Source organism: Psittacula echo, assembly GCF_963264785.1.
Source record: "Psittacula echo genome assembly, chromosome: 2".
Lineage (NCBI taxonomy): Eukaryota > Metazoa > Chordata > Aves > Psittaciformes > Psittacidae > Psittacula > Psittacula echo.
In genome coordinates, this window is record NC_137737.1 from 12437427 (window position 1) to 12457449 (window position 20023).

The 20023-nt window shown below is 37.2% G+C and overlaps 1 protein-coding gene across 1 annotated transcript in view; it reads right to left on the minus strand.

The window, feature by feature from the left end:
• The window catches only part of SUGCT (succinyl-CoA:glutarate-CoA transferase), a gene marked incomplete at both ends in the record, with an annotated part of 312897 nt that overhangs the window by 245541 nt on the left and 47333 nt on the right, over positions 1–20023 (minus strand). The window contains one exon of the mRNA XM_080610616.1: positions 6424–6519. Coding sequence (XP_080466742.1) covers positions 6424–6519 — 96 coding nt within the window. The remainder of the gene's footprint in view (positions 1–6423; positions 6520–20023) is intronic.

Consider the following 20023-nt stretch of genomic DNA (forward strand, 5'->3'; position numbering starts at 1 on the left):
CTTGTGTTCTGACCCTGGTTTCATTAGTATTCTTCTCATGTGACAACAGACAAGTGACACACTAATAATCTTAATGTACACCCAGTTTAAATTAGTATAAATACATATATAAGTTCAAAAACATATGTAAGCACATATACAAGAATGTTTTATGATGGCCACAAAATAGACTGCGACATTTCTCGGGAGGAGAGCCAAACTAAGACAGCCTCAACTATCAACTATAATTTCTTAACAATAATTGTAATTACCCGTATCTGGTTTGCAAACTGAAAGTATAAGACACATTAAAAAATATCTTGTAGGCACTGCTTAAAGTAGAAACGTGTAGGGGGATTTCCTTCAGGGGAGAGAAATATATCAGATTTTAAATTAAAAATGCATTTCATTTCCATCTGAAAAGTTCCTGTGTACAAGTAAGAAGCTGTCTATTCTATGTGCATATAAGGTCAGCTTCTTTAAATTGCTGCCTCAGTCAAAGGATAGGAGGTATATGAATTAAATTATAACTACATCTCACATTATACACTGAGCACGTATTCGAAACTGCCTAAGGCAACATGACTGATTTGGTTTCCAGACAGCTGCTCTACCCAGGAGAGAGGTTTGACAACTCACTGAAGGACAATCACCAGAAAGGTATCAATATCATGTTGTCACGTTTGAGTAACAAGAAGTCATTCCTCATAAGTGGGCAGATTTCTACCCAGATTCCTGCATATGATTACTATACCTTTTCATTGATTAAAGTGGCAAGGAAAACAGATTCTGTATCACTTCTTACCACACAGAGTGGTCCCTCATAATCACAGTCAGACCAAAACATTTGTGTAGTCAGTAGTTACTCTACAGAGTAAGACACTTCTGAAGTATCTAGTAAGGAAGTTTACAAAGAGAAAGTTGTCCAAAAAGAAAGAAAAAAAGTCCTGCAAATGGTACCTTTGTTTTCTTGTTTTATAGAGTCCAGGATGACACAGGCCTTTCCAGCTTCTCTCTTCCCTGTGCCTTGTAAGATACAGATAGAAAGGAAGCAGCTAGTTAACAAACCTATAGGTAAGTAGTTCAAAGAGATACACTAGGCCACTAAAGTATTCGGGAGACTGATTATTCATCATATGAGTCAAGACATGTATCTTGAAGATGGTCAAACTTCTTTGGACACTAAAACCATACAGCGCAAGAGAGCACAAAGTCTCTATTCAGTTGATCTGTGATTACATTTAATTTTCATGTCAAATGGGTAATACTTTCAGTAGTGACACTTCATTGCTTCGAACAATGTAGGACAATGGGCCCCAAAGGCAGTCCACATAGTCCAGGTGAGTATTATGCAGATAAGGTTCACACAGTAAGAATCTTGCATTTCTTGAATCTGAAACTCCCCCAAAAAAACCTCTATTTTATTTCTTTCCTGTGCAAAAGTTCCATCTTCTCCTAAACTGAGCCATTACAGAGCAGAACGATCTTCCATAACATCCATTTTGGACTTATTTAGGAAGGAGAGTTTCATGCACAAAACAAAACTCTGGCAACAATCCAAGTTCTATTCTTTGCTGATTTTGATTCCAAGACACATTAACTGGAGACCTACCTTTATAAAACCACAGAAAAGAAAACATCTACACATCACCATTCTGGAGTAGGAAAAAACAACCCAGAAAACCCAAAAAAACAAGAAGAGTAATGAAAAGTTCTGTGCAATTCTCCAGAGCTAAGTCAGGAAAGTTGGTACACATTGGGCCTTTGTGTGAAAAGCACCTCTGCCAGATGAATCAGGTAACTAAGAACCTCCTGCATTTCTCCGTGATGAGACACAAAGAGTGAGGTTTTCTTTATAAGACTCTCGGATAGGATGAGATTCCACAAGCAAATAGCATGAGATGCCAATGTTAAAAGCTATTAAAAATTTACAATAAAAAATTGTATCTATGATATATGCATCTTCCAACTGCCTCATACCTTTCACTTCCTTGTGAGCTTATACTTTGGTTTTCATAGAATCGTAGAATCCCAGACTGGTTTGTGTTGGAAGGGACCTTAAAGCTCATCCAGTTCCAACCCCCTGCCATGGGCAGGGACCCCTTCCACTAGAGCAGCTTGCTCCAAGCCCCTGTGTCCAACCTGGCCTTGAACACTGCCAGGGATGGGGCAGCCACAGCTTCTCTGGGCACCCTGTGCCAGTGCCTCAGCACCCTCACAGGGAAGAACTTCTGCCTAATGTCTAATCTAAATCTACCCTCTTTCATAACACATTTCAAGGCCTTTGACAGAGAAAATTTCCTCATATGAAGGAAATTTTATGCCTAGCACAACCAAAAGTTAGTGCTTAAAGAATCTGAGTGATGCTCTAATATAAAACACATTAATGTAGGGTCTGATAAGTTATGACAACAGTTATCCTGTGGTTTCAATTTCTGTGCAGAATAATTGTGCCCTTTGCATGTTCTGAAAATATACTGAGGTACACTTGAGAAGACCCTGTAAGTCTTAGGACTTAGGACCAAAGCTGGAACAGAAATACTACCAAATTGACAGAGATTTTTATCGTTTTCACTTGAGTTAAAGCAGCCCTATGCCTTTTGCTCAAAGTTTGCCTTTGAAAGTACTGCCCAGTTGCTTGGGTGTCTGACGGCAGGGTGATGAGCTGCCACAGGAGACATTCTGTAGACATGCAGGTTACGACAGACTCTCTGGAGAGTATCTGTTCTGAGTGGGGCAACTGGAAGACGAAAAAGTGAGTATCTACATCTCACATGTGGTACAAGCAAGACAGCTACATTGCTGAAACCACAAGAATGAGGGAAGACCTTATCACCCCCGATGAAAGACAGTAATACAACTTCTTAGCACAATTATGTAAACCGGATGCTTTTAAGCCCCTGATTTCCTCTGGATAATCATGGAGCAGCTGTATCTAAACAAGGTGTCTCATTATAGAAACTTGTTTAAAAAAATTGCACTAATTATGCTTAAGATCCAGCCCAGAACTCAAGGCTTGTGTTCTAACACTTGAAACCAAGCAAACTGGCATCTGATTACATGCTCCATCACAGGATTAACCAATTCAATCTACATTGCTCTGATTAAAAAGCAGATATGCTCAATGTAGATAATTTCTCAGGAAGGATTCAGCACTCAAAAATCTATCCCTGATTTTGGTTGATTAGAATCTAGAGTTCTTCATCTTTGTGGCACATTGCAAAGTTCATTTCCATTGAAAACCTATGGCAAACCTTTACAGACAGCTTTACAAGAACCCTGAAAGATGTTGTATACTCCAAAGAAGTTCAAATCCTTTTCTTTGGGTTCTGGTGATGAGCACACAGAACTGAGAATTCTGTATCGATCAGACCACAGTCAGCACATTATCAGCAAAAGACAAAAACCTGACAAGAGTATAAACGCCCTTGCACACCAAACTTTGCATCTCTTTTGCTAAAAGCTTGTTGCTCAGACCAGATATAGATTTTCAAAGGTGCTCTACTTCTTGGTAGTTTCAGGAAAGAGAAAACCTAGCTGTCCATTAATGCTTGATTTTCATGTGTCTAAATACAAGGAATAGTAAGAAAGCTCAATCTAGAGTCAAGAAGCAACAAGGAATTCGGCGAAATTACAGATACACTCAAAGCTAAATTCGGCCTTGCAAATAGAAAACAACAGAGCCATTTGCAAAGATATTATGAACACAATTATTCAACTGAAGCTGAAAGAAACAGAAATTACAACAGCATTCAGTATACAATGAATGTGTTAAACAGGGCATCGGAACACTTACTGTAACAACTGTAAGGAAAAAGTACTATTTATGTACATATTTCAGATGCTTTTGGCACATCTTTTATCACCTTTTGGTCAATACTCTAGAGTGACTCTGATCAGACTTCTGTCCCACGGAAAGATGATGTAAATGATTTAGATTTTTCTTTTTTAATATCTATAAAAGGATCTCTCATGTTTACCCAGTCTTCCATGATTTAACATAGTCTGACACATTTTGGCAGGACTGCAGGCTCTGTATCACCTCAACGTTATAATTTACTACCTGTGTGAAAACTCAAAATAGAGCAAATGAAAACAAAATGAAGTTGAGGACATAAGAAAAACCACCAACAGTTCACTATCACATACCCGGTTCTGAAATATAGAGAAATTCGATTTTCTGAAATGTCCTTTTCATTATTTGAACAAATTAGGGTTCACTTGCACAAAAGATCTTGAAACAAGAAAAAACAAGCCCACATTTATGAGTAAAAATTAGCACTATGATAGTCACACGTTAGTTTAGTGAGCAAAAGACAGTATATTCAATAACTAGGATGAGGGAAGAAAAGCAGGTATCAGTGTTCTGTTCTAAACTGTTTTACTAATGAGCTATAGAAGCAACTATAAAAGCAGTACAATAGCAACAGTGAGGGTTAATTCCAGTTTCTGAAGTGCTTTGCAGTGTAAGTATAGCTTATGTTAGTCAAGCGAAAAATAAACTCTAGAAAGCATAATATACTTATGGTTACAATCAGAATTATAACCATGCTAGCTGATGGAATGTTAACAGATGAGCCACAAATACACACACACACACAACTCCACCCATAGTAAATCCACCCTAATTACTGTTTTACGAACAAGAAAATTCATATCACAGTTGTTTACAATATTGAGTTAATATTTCTAATATCTACTACAGAAACAGCATTCAGAAACATAGGAACCACAGTTTAGGTAGGATTTAAAGAAAAGTTATTTATATATTGACGAATCTAGAATTAATAAGAAGAGAGCTAAAACAATCTCCACAGATTTTGTATATCTAGAGAGCTGTCTATGAAAAAAGAAACACAGGATGCTTTTCCTTTCATTTAGATTGTGGAAAAACAAAAGGCAAAAGCACATAAAAGAACACAAGTTTCATTTACACAGCACACAGCAGTGTGCTGAAGACAAAATGTTGTGTTTAGTCAGGTTTTGGTTTTGCTTATACAAACTTCAGACACTTCAGATCTGTTTTATACTTTCAACATAGTTAAGTTCAAAAAGCACTGCACCAAAAGGTCACAATATGGAAATACAGCAGAATGTAACTATTTGTGTAGTGGATGCCTGGTTACACTGGGTCATTCAGAGCTGGTTCCAGAGAACATGGCCATACTGCCGCACCGTGCCAACCAGAGCGTGGCACGGTCATAGCTGAGACAATACCGCAGGATGAAACTCATCCTTGAAGAAAGAGACACAGCATCACCCCATCAGTCTGAGATGATTTGCAGTCAGTGCTAGCTAATTCATAACCATACAGTGGACTATGCAGTGGTACTGGAAAAATAGATGTAACTCTTAAAAAAACACCCTGGTTTTGGTTTTAGACCTGAGGAGGCCCGGCTGTGACACTAGCCAGTGATGGAAGATTTTTGCTTCAGAGTTACTATGGCCACAAGCAACAAATCTTGTAGTATTATAATCGCCACCATCTTCACCACTGGGCAGAAGCAAACACTTCCAGATGGTAAAGATGGTAAAGTGGTGTTTAGGTGCAGTTCTCCCAGACAAATGCTGGGAACCGCCCCTCTCAGGATACAAAGGGCTCCATCCAGAAATTAAGAAATCTCTGCCTAGCTAGTTGCAAACACGCCTATTTCATGAGAAGTACCAAAAATTATGAAATACAGAACAGATTCTTTAAATCAAACATACGCCCAAGTCTCCAAAGGGGAGCGTGACTTCTGTCAAGAACACAAAACGGTCAGCTAGGAAAGAACAAAATTTTCTCTGATTACTGGAAGAGTTTCCCAGACTACCCAGAAGTAAAATAAAACCTCCAGTGATTTTTTTTTCCTGTGCTTGTTTATATGATGAAGGTCATGTTATTTTAAGGAACCTCAACCCTTCATTAGATGTAGCAGACTGAGTTCTGCTGAGGAGATCTGAGGTCTGGTTAATCCCTTTTGCCAACCTGTTGTCTCACTGAGCCGCAGTGATTTGTAGCAAAATCAACCGAAAATTACAAATCTGTAGAATCTCCCATGGTCATGGTCATTTGGATTGTTCTTGTAGACTCACTAAATAAAAATACCAAAATCCACAGGCAAAAGATTTCAGTTTATAACTGCATGGAAGTCAGGTAACCCTTTGAAAAGAAAAAAAGCTTTCTCTGTCAAGTGAAAACCAGTCAAGTCATCACACCAGCTTTAAAGTCATCCGATTTCAGCAAACACCTTTGATCTATTTCAGTATTCTGTTACTAATCTACTGCTGCTGAAGAAATATGCAAAATGCAGAAATGACAATGAACAACAGAACCTTGTCCTACCTAGACACAGACACGTTACAGATTGCAGCAGGTCATGGGAAAGGTAAGTCAGCTCTCAATCTCATAATACAAAAAATCATGAACTTCAAGAGCAAGAAAACCTAATGCTTTCTGCTTACCTGGTATGGAACAATACTCCCGTGTGCAGTACCCCAGCGTTTTCCTTCGATTTTGCAATTAAGGTAATTAGCTGCTACCTGAGTGAGACATGCAACCTGGAAATGGAGAAAAAGTATTCAGGAAAGCTGAAACTTCACTGACAACTTCGTGGAGATTTCTGTCTATTTATATGTATTTCAGATACGTAAGTTAAAATATCTGTCGCAAAAGCATCCTTTATATATTACATACACCTTTTAATATGGAAAAATCAGGCTACATCTATATGATGGAAGTGCTTGTGTAAGTACAACTCAATAATAACACATGTTCTGTAACACTAGTAATGCTAGACAAATCTAACATTGAACTACCCTAATAAGATGTAAGACAGTATTACCCGAAATATTTTGCAGAACAGTCAGCTGTAGCAAAGAAAAAAAACCAGTGTCTCATCCAAAGTCTAGTGGGAAGCATGATGGATTTGTGGGATAGAACTCACCATTTCCTGAACCTCAATCCCATGCTTAAATCACAAAGGCTTTTTCTCAGTTACAAGATTATCTTTCTGCTTTCTCCTATGCTTCTCATTTTATGTGTCCAAGCTATGGAAAATACTTCTGAATTCTTCAGCTCCCCACATGTTCTGTAATATTAATTAAGTGGTAGGCCTTGATAAATCATCTGCCATTAGAAGATAAGGAGAGATTTGTCAAGTTATTAGTCAGACAGAGAGGACTGGGAAAAGATTAATTTTGTGAAAAATATAGCGTGCTAATTTAGTAACCACAATTTGAGGGGTTAAATATATACTGTGTAAGCATGAATATATATTAGGAAAAAGAAATTAACATTTATGATGCAATAATTCATGAAAATTAGTGGTTCTGTTATCATAGAATCATAGAATAGTTAGCGTTGGAAAGGACTTTAAGATCATCTAGTTTCAACTCCCCTGCCATGGGCAATGGCAAACTCTTTTCTCTTTTCTTCAAGAGAATACAGCATATGATTATATCAGAACCCATGGAACACAATAAAGCATTACAGTTAGCATGCAAGGTTATCATTAATTCACCAGACACAATGTATTTATGCCGTTAACTAGTTGCGCCAATAAGTGCAACTGCTTGCCTAAACAACAGCCATGTGACTATTTTTTCCAAAAATATTATTTTCTTCCTTTTTGTCCCCTAGATGGAAGAAATTTTCTATGATGATCCAAGTGTTCACACGATTCTGTGCCTATTCATCAGTCTAATATACAACGAAACATGCAGTAATTAATTCAGAGTTCACAATTCAAATTCCAATACGTGAATTATATCAAAACTTCTTCTAGAAAAAGAACATAGTTTCATTTCCTTCTCCTTTCTCCGTATTTGCTTAAGAGGCAATGTGAATGTGTCACTCTCACATTTAAAGCAAATATTTAACTGTACACCACTGATACAGTGATTTATTCCAGCAGAAAACCTAGGAAAAAATACAGCAAATAAAAATTTAACTGCTGCCAAAAACTATATCCATATATGCTAACTACAAACACAATGCCTTATTCCTGAGTACTCTTGGAAAACACTTTGTAGTTGGATTTCAGCTGGACCTTATTACAGCCCAGTGTCACTTCATTCAGCTGTAATGCTGAACAATGTCTAGTCTGTCCTTCAGCCCCCAGGAAAAAATCAGCAATTAAGGAAATGGATCTGGGAGTACATAGAAAGAACTTTTTCTTCTGGTTTGCAACTTTCCTCAGCAGCATAGAATGAAACACACCGTTATTTCAGAGGGAATTTAATGAGTCACTAACGTGTGCTATTGATTAATAACACATATCCTAGACCCATCGTTCCTGTCATTTTTCAGTTTGGGGCCACACTCCATAGTGGTATTTTTTCTGCAACAGCAAATGGCTTTGCAATGATGATGAAATATTAATCACTAGATATTCTTCTGTATTTGTGTGTGACACTACACAGCTGCTATATTCCACACAAATTTCACTGACAGGTAGGATGCATCCAGTACATCAGGCTTTTACTTTTAAAGACAAAAGAATGCCCCCGGTGATGCATGCACTTAACTTTACACACTTATGGAAGGAAACAGTACCCCAAACTTAACTCTGGAAGGGACACAGTGAATTATAACCTAGGGAAACACAAATCCTAAAATATTGGTATCGAATAGAATGGAGCCAAGATTTCACTCCATTTATTTGTTTAAATTCTACACTGTAGAAAAAGAGTTATTAGTTTCATATCTAAAATTCTTCACAAGTATCTAACTATGCCTTACAGTTGTTAAGCAAACTGCTGAACTATAAACATAAGATATCCCACCTGAACATTTCTACAGACATCATACAGAACACAATGTTTTCAACAAATGTCTGTTTCTCCAAATTCCCCTGTACTTCAAGACTCAGTCAGTACCTCTCTGCTAGAGACACTTTTTGCAGTACAAGTATCTATAGTACAATCACTCTCTCAAAATGAAGTTTGGGTACCTCTCTATTACATAGTCAGTTAAGTATTTTTACATCTATATTTAAAACTGCTTTCCTGAAACCTTATAGACCCATTTATTTTCTCCTTTAATTAAGAACTAATCCTTAGAAGTAACCCATGGACTTGTAACATTAAAGCAGATGTAATACAATGATACAGACATCTCTGTATTCGTTTGCTTGTAGAGACAGATCTATGCACCATGAATATGTATTATCAAATATCTACAGATGTTTCTTTATTTCACTTCAATAAAGAGAACACACACTTCAACATTCCTTTCTGATATTACTGATGACGGCCAAATCACATATTTGTGTTACATACTTACTTAAACCAGAACAAAAAGAAAGCTGCATTAAGGTCTGAAAAGTTATGCTCAGCTTATGATGGAATCAGACAGATGGGAAACAAGATATTAAAAGCCACAAGGTCAGCAGACAAAGAGAAGAGACAGAATTTCAGAAGATTTTTTCCAAGATAGCACATCAAACATAATTTATTACAATGAGTTCACTGAGTCAATCAATCATTTACATACAAGTTCAACAAGTGCATATGTATAACAAAAGAAGACAGGTAACTGGAAAGAGGAGAAAAGAACATTTTCATTATATTCTTTACTTTCTTCTCCTTCCAATTTTGTGTCTGCTTTCCTGCCACACAGCTTAAGAAGGCTTTGACTCTCAGCCAAGTTCATTTTTTTCCCCCCTCACGCTTTGCTTACTTTTTCTTATAGCAGGCATGTAGACTGTATTTTAGGAACTCTGAGACACGGGCATTTTACAGCAGCACAGATAATTATTTTATACTGTACTACTGAACTAGTAACCCAAATATTAATTTATAACTTAGTAGGAAAAATTATCCTGCAAAATGTCAGTGCCTTCTGTTCTGCAAAGGCCAAAAACCTTCCACTTAAACCTTCTCAGCTTCTGAAGAGATGGAAGAATGACTTTTACAGCAGAAAAATTTGAACACAAGACCATAATCCTCATTTGGTGTACGCTAACAAACACCTCAAAATCACTGATCCTATACCACTATTTACCTGAAGATTGATTTTACTGGTTTACATGTTTTCCCTCTTCCATGTTGCAATAAATAGTTTAACACCAATAAATCAACATTTGAGACTGATTAATTCTGGTTTTGTGGTTATCCCCATCACCCTCCTCATTTGTATATTTCTATCAAAGCTGCTTCCATGGACATGTGCATGAGGTGGCCTTTGGCTTTTGTTTCTTATAATCCCACACTGGTTTGTGTTGGAAGGGACCTTAAAGCTCACCCAGTTCCAACCCCTGCCACAGGCAGGGACACCTTTCACTAGAGCAAGTTGCTTAAAGCCCCATCCAACCTGGCCTTGAACACTGCCAGGGGTGGCGCAGCCACAGCTTCTCAGGGCAGCCTGTGCCAGTGTCTCACTATCTTCATAGTGAAGAATTTCTTCCTACTGTCTAAGCTAAATCTTTTCGAATGTTTGTTGTTTCAGGGGTGGGGGTTTTTGCATTAAAAGAACATCAAAACCCTCAGTCTCTGCCAAGAAAACCCTACTCTTCCAGTTAAGTCTAATTACATTTAGCCATGAGGCTTAATGAGGGTAGAAATAAGTTCTTACTGATCTATAACCACCTCACTGCTGCACTGTCAGTGTACTTTGAGGAGGTCTGCAAAAACTAACTAAAAAAGCAAGACTACTATCATGAAGGACAGGGCTTACTATTAAAGAGTCTATACTCCCTTTAGAAAATGTCTGTGGTCACATTATGAACACTGAGCTCTGGGTAAAAAGCGTTTTCTTCTCGGTGACACCCATTTCTTTTAATGTGAACTAGGAAATTATCATCAATTCATCTTTCACTTAAAGAAAGCTCTTCGCACTGAAGCATCAGCAAATGGTGCAATCCCAGCCATAAGTACAATCTTGTGAAGATAAAATCAAACCCTTAATGACAACTACAATTTTAGAACAGGCTTCATATTAGATCCTGTCTTAGGGCCTTCCAACCAGTCACTTAAGCAGGTGTTCAACTTTGTGCCAGTAATGACATGCACTTTGTGGAACTTACTGATTAAAGTTAGCCACTCAATCAAAAAGCACACACCAAATCACAGTTGCAGAAATGTGTTAGGAGGTGCTTCATGAACTGGAAACAATTGAAAAATAGATGCAATGAGGAAAAACAAAGGTAATGTATTTGAAAACCCTGTCTTGAACACAGATTCTCAGAGGGAAAGAAAAATAAAGTTTTCACACTTTCATGCGATCAATTGTTTAGAATTTCACTTTTCAGTGTGAAAATGATGGCTGAAAACAACTTTTGCTTTATAAAACAATAAAGTTTAAACTACATAAATACAGACAAAATGAGGCAGCTCCAAAAACAGAAGGCACTTGCCTAGCAGAGAACTGCTAACCGAGTCCATTGAAACACAACAAGAAAAAGAAATGATCTACAAATGATTTTTCTAAATGAGCTACTCAGAGCTTATGAAAGACCAGACTGAACACTTACTTCTGCGCTTCCCACAGCATGGCATTCACACGCTCCTGATTACATTTTCTTGATGAAAATAAAGTGCTAATCAGCTTTTTTCTGAAAGTATAAAAAAACCCCATACTACTTGAACTACTGAAAAGCTCCTGTTTCAGATTCACGACAATACAGGAACAACTCTAAGGAATCCGTCACCTAAAAAATCTATTAAAGAGAATATTCAGGTTTAAAAAAAAAACACAAGAAAACCAAAGTTAGTCTGTACGTTCTGTGCAAGATCTCGGTGCACTTATACACACATATCTTAATCATATAGTCCTATACTGGTTTTCTATTGAATTTCTGACTCATTTTATTAGTAGGTACTTACTGAACATTTACTTTAAGCTTATGCAGGAATACACAGCCCAAACACTCCACCGAACCTCCTAGAGAGTCCCTACGAGCCTTTACGCACATTGTATGTCATACACATTGCACCTTCTGCCACCCTGAGTTCCTTCCCTGAAACAAGGGTGATTCATCTGCCAGAGTTCAAGTTTCCACTCCAAAGAATGAAGGCACTGAGTTTCTCAGAGGAAAACAAAAAAAAAACCCAACCCATCAACGTATTTTCCCATAACTTGTTCCTGGAAACAGATGAATCATTTTAATAGTAACTTTGAAAACAAATCACTTTCTGGCAATTCCAAGACATGGAAAATTTGGCCAAAACAGTAAAAGCTTTGGCAAAGTTATAAAAACTAAAACTGGACTCTGATAACAGGCGTATCAGACAACGTTAACTCTAAGTGACATTTAACTATAAATGACATTTCCTCAACACTCCATCTTCTCTGGAGGAATATATAGCCACTGAAATATTAAATGCATTACGCCCTGAATTTTCACACAGCTTTCCTAAATCCAGGCAAAATGAAACAGAAAAAGTTTCTTTGGCTACATTTTATGCAGTTTTTTAATACTATAACACATTTTCTTATACTATTCCTTAATTACAGCCTTTCCCACCAAGAAGCTATGCACTTAATATGAATTACAACTCATCTGTTTTTTAATTCTATGTAACAATGACTGGTTGTATCTCATTGATTGTCCAGAATCATAGAATCATAGAATGGTTTGGGCTGGAAAGGACCTTAAGATCATCCAGCTCCAACCCCCTGCCATGGGGACACCTCTAGTGTGAGGGAGACCTCACACAAGACCACGTCCATCCTGGCCCTGAACACTGCCAGGGATGGAGCATTTACCACTTCTCTGGGCACCCTGCGCCAGTGCCTCACCACCCTCACCGTAAAGAACTTCTTCCTCATATCCAACCTAAACTTCCCCTCTCTAAGTCTGAACTCTAATAAAACAGCGCAAGTGCTCAGACTGGCTTCTATTCATGCAAAGAACTGCAAGCATCCTTGAAAAACACAGAACCATCTGAGTTGTGGAAGGTGTGCCCAGGTAGAGGAACTCCTCTGCTTAGTGACTGAGCTCCGGGAGGAGGTGAGTAGGTTGAGGAATACGCAGAGGGTGCAAAAGACAAGCTGGAGGGAAGAAGACTGGTCTGGGTGAACAGTTTTGGCTGGAACTCAGGAAAAAAAGGAGAGTTTATAAGCTTTGGAAGAAGGGGAAGGCCACTCAGGAGGACTACAAGGGTGTAGTTGTGAGGTTATGCAGGGAGGAAATTTGAAGGGCCAAAGCCCAGCTAGAACTGAACCTGGCTGCTGCCATAAAAGGCAACAAAAAATGATTCTGTAAATACATTACCAACAAAAGGAGGGCTAAGGATAACTTCCATCCTGTATTGGATATCGGGGGAAATAGTGACCAAGGATAAGGAAAAGGCTGAGGTACTTCATGCCTTCTTCGCCTTGGTCTTTAATAGTAAGACCAGCTGTTCTCTGGCTACTTAAGGACATGGTTTTGTGGTGCACTTGGCAGTACTAGGTTAATAGTTGGACTTGATGATCTTGAAGGTCTTTGCCAAGCTAAACGACTCTATTCTAAAAACAGTAGCTACGTTTGACAGCTGAGAATGAAAAGAGCAAAACGTCAAAATCTGTTTGTCTGGATGGTATTTTTCTCATATAAAAATTAATTACCTGGGAGGACAAGCATCAGAATAAACACAGCAATTTTTCTTAATATTTGTAATAGGGCACCATCCAGAGGCTCCAATTTGGATACTATATACACTGTGTGAAGGATTCTATTGTTTTATTTAATCAGTAGTAAGGATGCTTTTCCATGGAAAGCTTCTGACATCCAAAAGAAGCTGTATTAAGGCACTTTTCACTTCGGATCTTCAGATTAGAAACAGTGCCATTTACAATGAAAACATGCACACACCTAAACATGTACAGCACTCAACTTTTTGCCTCCACATTTATACTGTAATATATATATATATATACATATATATGTGCATTAATACTTGCACAGAAAAAAGCATCTTAAGTGTGTTTGTTCTTTACAATATCAATTTCATCTTATCTGTGGAGAACTGTCCTCCACAAAAATAACGGTAATTTCAACAGTCTGTGCTGCAGCAGCGCAAGCAAGGAGGTTTACAGATTTTGTTCATTTGATACATAGGGAGGCACATACAGAAACCAGCCATGGCTATTTGGCTGGGTGAGAAACGTGCCAATATTCCAACCCTATCATCACAGCCAAATCTCCTTTGGTCATAACATTACTAAACAGAAAAACACTGGCATTAGTTGCAACACAAAGATCTCTGGAAACTACCCATTAAGTACTTACCTGCTAATGCACCACAGGGATGACACAAGAAACAAATCCATGCAATGGAATGAAACGTTTCAAGCAGGATTTTTTACAACACACAAGACTGTATTACTGAGCCACTGCAGCAAGAGAGGCACCATTCGATTGTCCCCAATGCAGATGTGGTTCATCTACTATGCTATTAAACAGCATACTAGTCAGAGGAATGTGGTGCAAGGTTCTATTTGATTTGAGAAATAAATAGGTTACTGTTACCAATAAGTGGAGAGTCAAAATATGGCACTTCTGCCATAATGACAATAAATTTGTAAAGGATTCTCTGAAAAAAGGAAGTTTTTCCTTAATAAATCTAAATTTAAATAATATCACAAAACCCCCAAAATACTATATTACAAAGGAAGCCTGAATGAAAGCAACTGCACATAATTTTTATCAGAGAAATTTAGTAAAACAAATAGTCATCCCAGAGAAGGCAGAGGATTATTACAAATAACAGAATTCTGACTTTTAGGTAGAGTTTCATGGGTATCTGGTTTTGAAGTCCTAAACAAGATTCCCAACATTCTTTTTTATAGCTTTCACTATAATACATAACCAATGAATTATGACCTCTGGCCTAATCACATGCCACTACTCCAGAGAGTTTGTCATTTAACTGATGAGCCAGAAACAACAGTGTTAAATAACACAAACATGGAGAAACATAGTCATGGCAGCAGAGCTCCATCAGACCAAAAAGAACTCATAAATTTATTTCAGCATTAGCCTTTAAATCACGTTTTTTATGAATTATAATCTACAGAGCATTTCCATCAGAGCTACCTGAAGCAATCAAACCAAGCAGTGTTGACATGTTAGCTAGCATTCCATCACCATACCCCAAAACAACATACTTGTTAAGGTTTACTAGATTTCCAGAGGTTCAACAGCACATAGAAATCAGTTGTTTTCCCAACTTAAAATTTTCCATGACATAAACTTGAAACCTCTTCCATCAAGTTACAGCCCTTTTCCATGCTATTTACATAAATAAGTAGCACACAAGGCGTTCAAAGGTCCTGTTCAAATTTGACCAATTTACTGAACTACTTCTGAAGGTTTCTATGAATTTGGAGGGAGAGGGGAGCTTTTGGGGTACACTAAAAGTGCTTTTTCTGCTACTAGTTGGTTAAATCATTCCTGTTTCTTTCGAACTACTCTGGTTACCCTTTTTCTCTCAATACTTAGCATGATTCGGAAATATGATCTGCTGGTAATAAAACTACAACAAACATCTTGATTCCATTTCCAGAATTACACCCTTATTCAAAGGTCATCTAAATAATAAACTCATTAAAGGAAATGTCTTCTTTTGTCTTCAAACTCTCCTACCCATTCCAGATAGCCATTTTCTATTTTTTCTGTGTATTAAAGGGGCACACATTTCTATCTCCTTCGTAGCCTTTCTCTAATTGATGACAGAGGTAGCTCAACACGGGAAAATGAAGCTAACACATTCAGGATTAGTTTCATTACCAAAAGAACAATAGCAGCAAAGACAAAAAGACGCAGAATTTACTGTCAGATTGCAGCTCTCTGGGTACATATTCTGTTTAGAGTAAAGAAAGCCGCTAAATAAATCCAAGATCCAGTTGGAGTATGATCTACCAACGACTTCTTGCATAACTAATCATTAGAAATCACAACACACATTCCACAGAGGCTAATATTAAATTGAGTTACTGTCATGTTAGTATGGTCTTCTGGTCTATTCAATAAAATTCTAGCTACTTTAAACCCCGAGGGATAAGTTCTGTTCTTAGTTATACTGATGTCCTCAGTGGAAACTATCGAGAATAGTAGCCAAGAAGAGTGTTTAACGCACAGTACATATTTAAAGAGACGTTCACATTGGTTCAGATTTTATTATCTTTCCATATCAGAGCTGTGCAGCGAAAAAGACAACAGCTCCATACAGTGCATACACAATTATTTATCATAAGAGAGATTAAGAATACAGTGTTTTGCAAAGATGATGCTTTATAAGCTTGTAAAAAGGAAACACTTATTCAAACCATACCCAAAACAACTGTATAAGCGTCCTCCTAGCTGGCCTCCAAAATCACCAGCAGCAATGACCTCTAAATAAAGCAGATTTTCTTTCTGGAGTCAGTCTACTCGCAGCTCTCAGTTAAGCAAGCAGAGAAGCAACAAGATGCAGTCAAGACACCCGAACAGTGTTTTACTTCCAAGATCAGTATTTCTCATACAACTTGCTGCTCAGAAACCCTGTGATGCCATTTATATCCTACAGGCAGTATGTAAGTGTTACCAGTCTAAAAGATATGTTATAAAAGCCCTGAAGAGAAAGCACTAAAAGCACCTTAAATAGATAAGCCTTAAACACAATCATCTTGGGGAAAAGTGGTGCAGAAATAAAACCTAATAGTTTCTAAACCTCACCATCATCTCAGAAAACTAACTGCCAAACTAAAGCACACCGATGGAATACAAAAAATTATTTATACCACTTTGCTCGGTTTTTCTAGGGTCACTTCAAATTTTTGAGAAGATGAAGCGCTCACTATGGCAAATACAAACTAAAGCATATTAATCAGGAGCAGAGAAATGTCTGATGAACAATCATATAATACAAACAATATTAACCACATTATCCTGTCTGTGGAATCTGAGCAAAAAAAACACACTCCAAAATTACAGAAATGTAAAATGTAAAATACTTCTCGCAGATTTTCAATCCAAGAGAAACCAACTTATTACAGTATTTGTTGGAGCCTGGTTGTAATTAAATACAGGAAGGATATTAAAACTTCCAAGAGATTTTTTTTTAAGCCACAACAGAAGAAAAGGCACAATTGCATAATTGGAACCAAATCCAAAACCCACTTCCTTCTTATTTACTAGCATCATCTAAAGGACACTATTTAGATGCTGAAAGGTCTGGAGCTGGCAACTGTAAATCATCTAGAAGTCAAAAATTTCAAAGGAATTGTATGACATGGGTTAAAAGTTTATAGATGAGAGATATAGAAAGTTAGTACTCACTGCAAAACCACATCCTAGCGGTCACCGTATCTCTCTTGTCAGTAAAACCCTAGAATTCTATTTCGTTGTGGGGAAAAAAGCCTCTTGGGTAATAATGAGCTGCTATAAAGCTATAGGGCAAAAGTGTTTGATATACAGAATTTGAAAGAAAGCTGTCTTTTTAAACTATTATACAAATAGCATTTCTTCAGAGCACAGGATTTCACTCATCATTTGGTTCTGCACGGACCAGTTAAATACTACACAAACTTGTCAGTCAGTGGGATATTTCTTTAAAAAGCTTCAGATCATATTTGTAGGCAGTTGAATTCAATTCAATGCTCTTTGTCATTAGCATATCTGTGTGGGCAATTAATACCAAAACCATCTTCCAGCCCTTCACCCCCTGAAAAAGAATAAATTTCAAATCCTGTTGCAGTTCTACATGGCATGCAGAAAAATGACAGCACAGACATAGATGGGCATGGACGTGCTGTAAAATAAAACAAGCTGTTTTCAGGGATTTAAGTGCTTTAAACCTTGAGTTTCCTTTTTGAAACAAAGTGATTCTACGCGCAACCCTGCCCAGTGAAGACATATGTCACACTTCTCAGTTTAGATGAAGGGATGGACAAAAGGTCAAGCATGCTGCTATATTAGCTCAGCACATGAAATACTGACAGAAGTTTCATCCAGGTTCCTGCTGTTGTAACACTTCTATAAGAAGGATGGTTCAGTAGTGCTTTTGCTTTACAAGCAGAATAAAAGATTCCTTTCTCATTAAAAATTACTATATTCCAGTGAAACTCACACTGAAGGAAAAGTTACCATGATGCATTTGACCTCTAGATCCCACCATTAATCAGCTGCAATAAGAACCTAACAAACTAAAAGCCTACAACTTTAGGGTCCTTATTGCATTGGCAGCACCCGTGAGAGACTTCAAAAGGCAATTCTTTTTAAACATTCATCACACAAGGAAGAGCTAGCTTTAGATATCTCAGCTTGGTATGTAAAACCATAATCCCTTTGAAAGCACAGACCTTTCAGGAGCCTGATCCTATCACAGTAATCATCTACCTTTCCTTTAAGAAAAGCATTACCACCAGAAGTACTGCAAGAGCAATTTTCTCCTTACATTAATTTTTAGATTTAGATAGTACACTCGCCCTTAAAGACTTACAAGTAACAGCCAGTTTTGCAAAAAGAAAGAAAACAAACCAGGAAAGCTAAATGTTCTCAGAGAGACTCAGCTCTCAGTTATTTTCTTCATTTTAACACATTTTTTAATTGAGATTGATCACATTTTTCGCACCCCAGCACCTCATCTGTAAATATTTCTTTCTGATTTAATAGATGTTCTCTTTATCGTGTTGGGCCAACAACCTAAAGTTAATTTGGACTAAAGCAACAGGGTTATCTAAAACAAAATAGCTGATTTCTGAATGAAAGCTTATACCCACACTCTATTCCAAAATACCAACTTATTTTATTTAGCCAACACTGAAATAAATAAAACCTTATCTTGCAATAAAAATGTGCATGTATGGAATTGCTTCTTAATAATTTTTAGGTAACCATAATTAGATAACAAACATGAAATGAGTTCATGTTTACAAAAAAAAAATAAATCACTAAACTGTCCCTTCATAATTTACTACTTCTTCAGATAAGCACACAGAAGTCAAACCACCTGTCTGCTTCATTCACTAACATTTATCCAGGTTCTCATTCCCTTCCTTTTCTATGTCAGCGTGAGCCCTAAAAGATAATGATGTGGAACTTCAGATGGAAATTATGCAGTATAAGAACACTTCTGTGCCTAGCCAGATCTATCCTAACCAAGGAAAAAGATCGTGACAAAGTAAGGCGAAATAAGAGTTACACCACCACCCAACTTAAACTCTTCCTACTTTCAGCTTTCGATAAATATCAAATAATAATCAAAAAGGTTCCACTAAAAAATAAGCCAAAAAAGCAGTGGAACAAGGAATCAGAAATAACAGAATTACTCTGGAAATTAACAGAAATTACTGGAAGTCCCTTTAGTAAAATCAGAAATTAAAAAGATCAAGAAGAAGCTGCCATAATATAAAACACTATGATACCTCAAACAAAAAAAAACAAATTTCCATATAGATACAAGACATTCAGTAAGAGCTTAACATACATCTAAAATAGTTTTCTAAACTGCTTATTACATTTTTTCAAATCCAGACACAGAATTTACAAATACACACAAGTGTGATGAAGAGTTCAGTCCTTGCAAACATTTCTGAAGCAAATTAAAAAATCTTTGTTGATTTAAACAAGGACTTCCCCTCCTTCCCCAGTCTGATCTCAGGTATTTGAAGAGCAGTAGGTATTAAAACAAGAGCAATCTCAATCATTAGTCTAAATCATTCTTATCATACAATGACATAGGTGGAAGGGACCTTTGGAGGTCATCTTGTTCAACCTCCTGCTCACACCAGAGCCAACTTCTTGCACAATAGGCACTCTATCAACCTGTACTCACATTATCACACACTTTAACTCCCAAATGAACTCACAGGTATAATGTAAATAAAAATACAATTGAATAAAGAATAAAATAATGGAGCACTGTAATACCTTTGATGAGTACTGCATACAGTTTTGATGCATATTTTAAAATGGAACTAAAAATTCCTATGCATGATACACACAGTTGCTATAAGTAGGTATCTACATAAGCCAGATAATGTATCATCCAATCATACAGCTCATATAAACATCACTTTCTATTTTTGAATTATAAATCATTGTGCCAATGGTGCTTAAATGGTCAAGAATAATTTAAAGTTCCCATTATTTGTGGT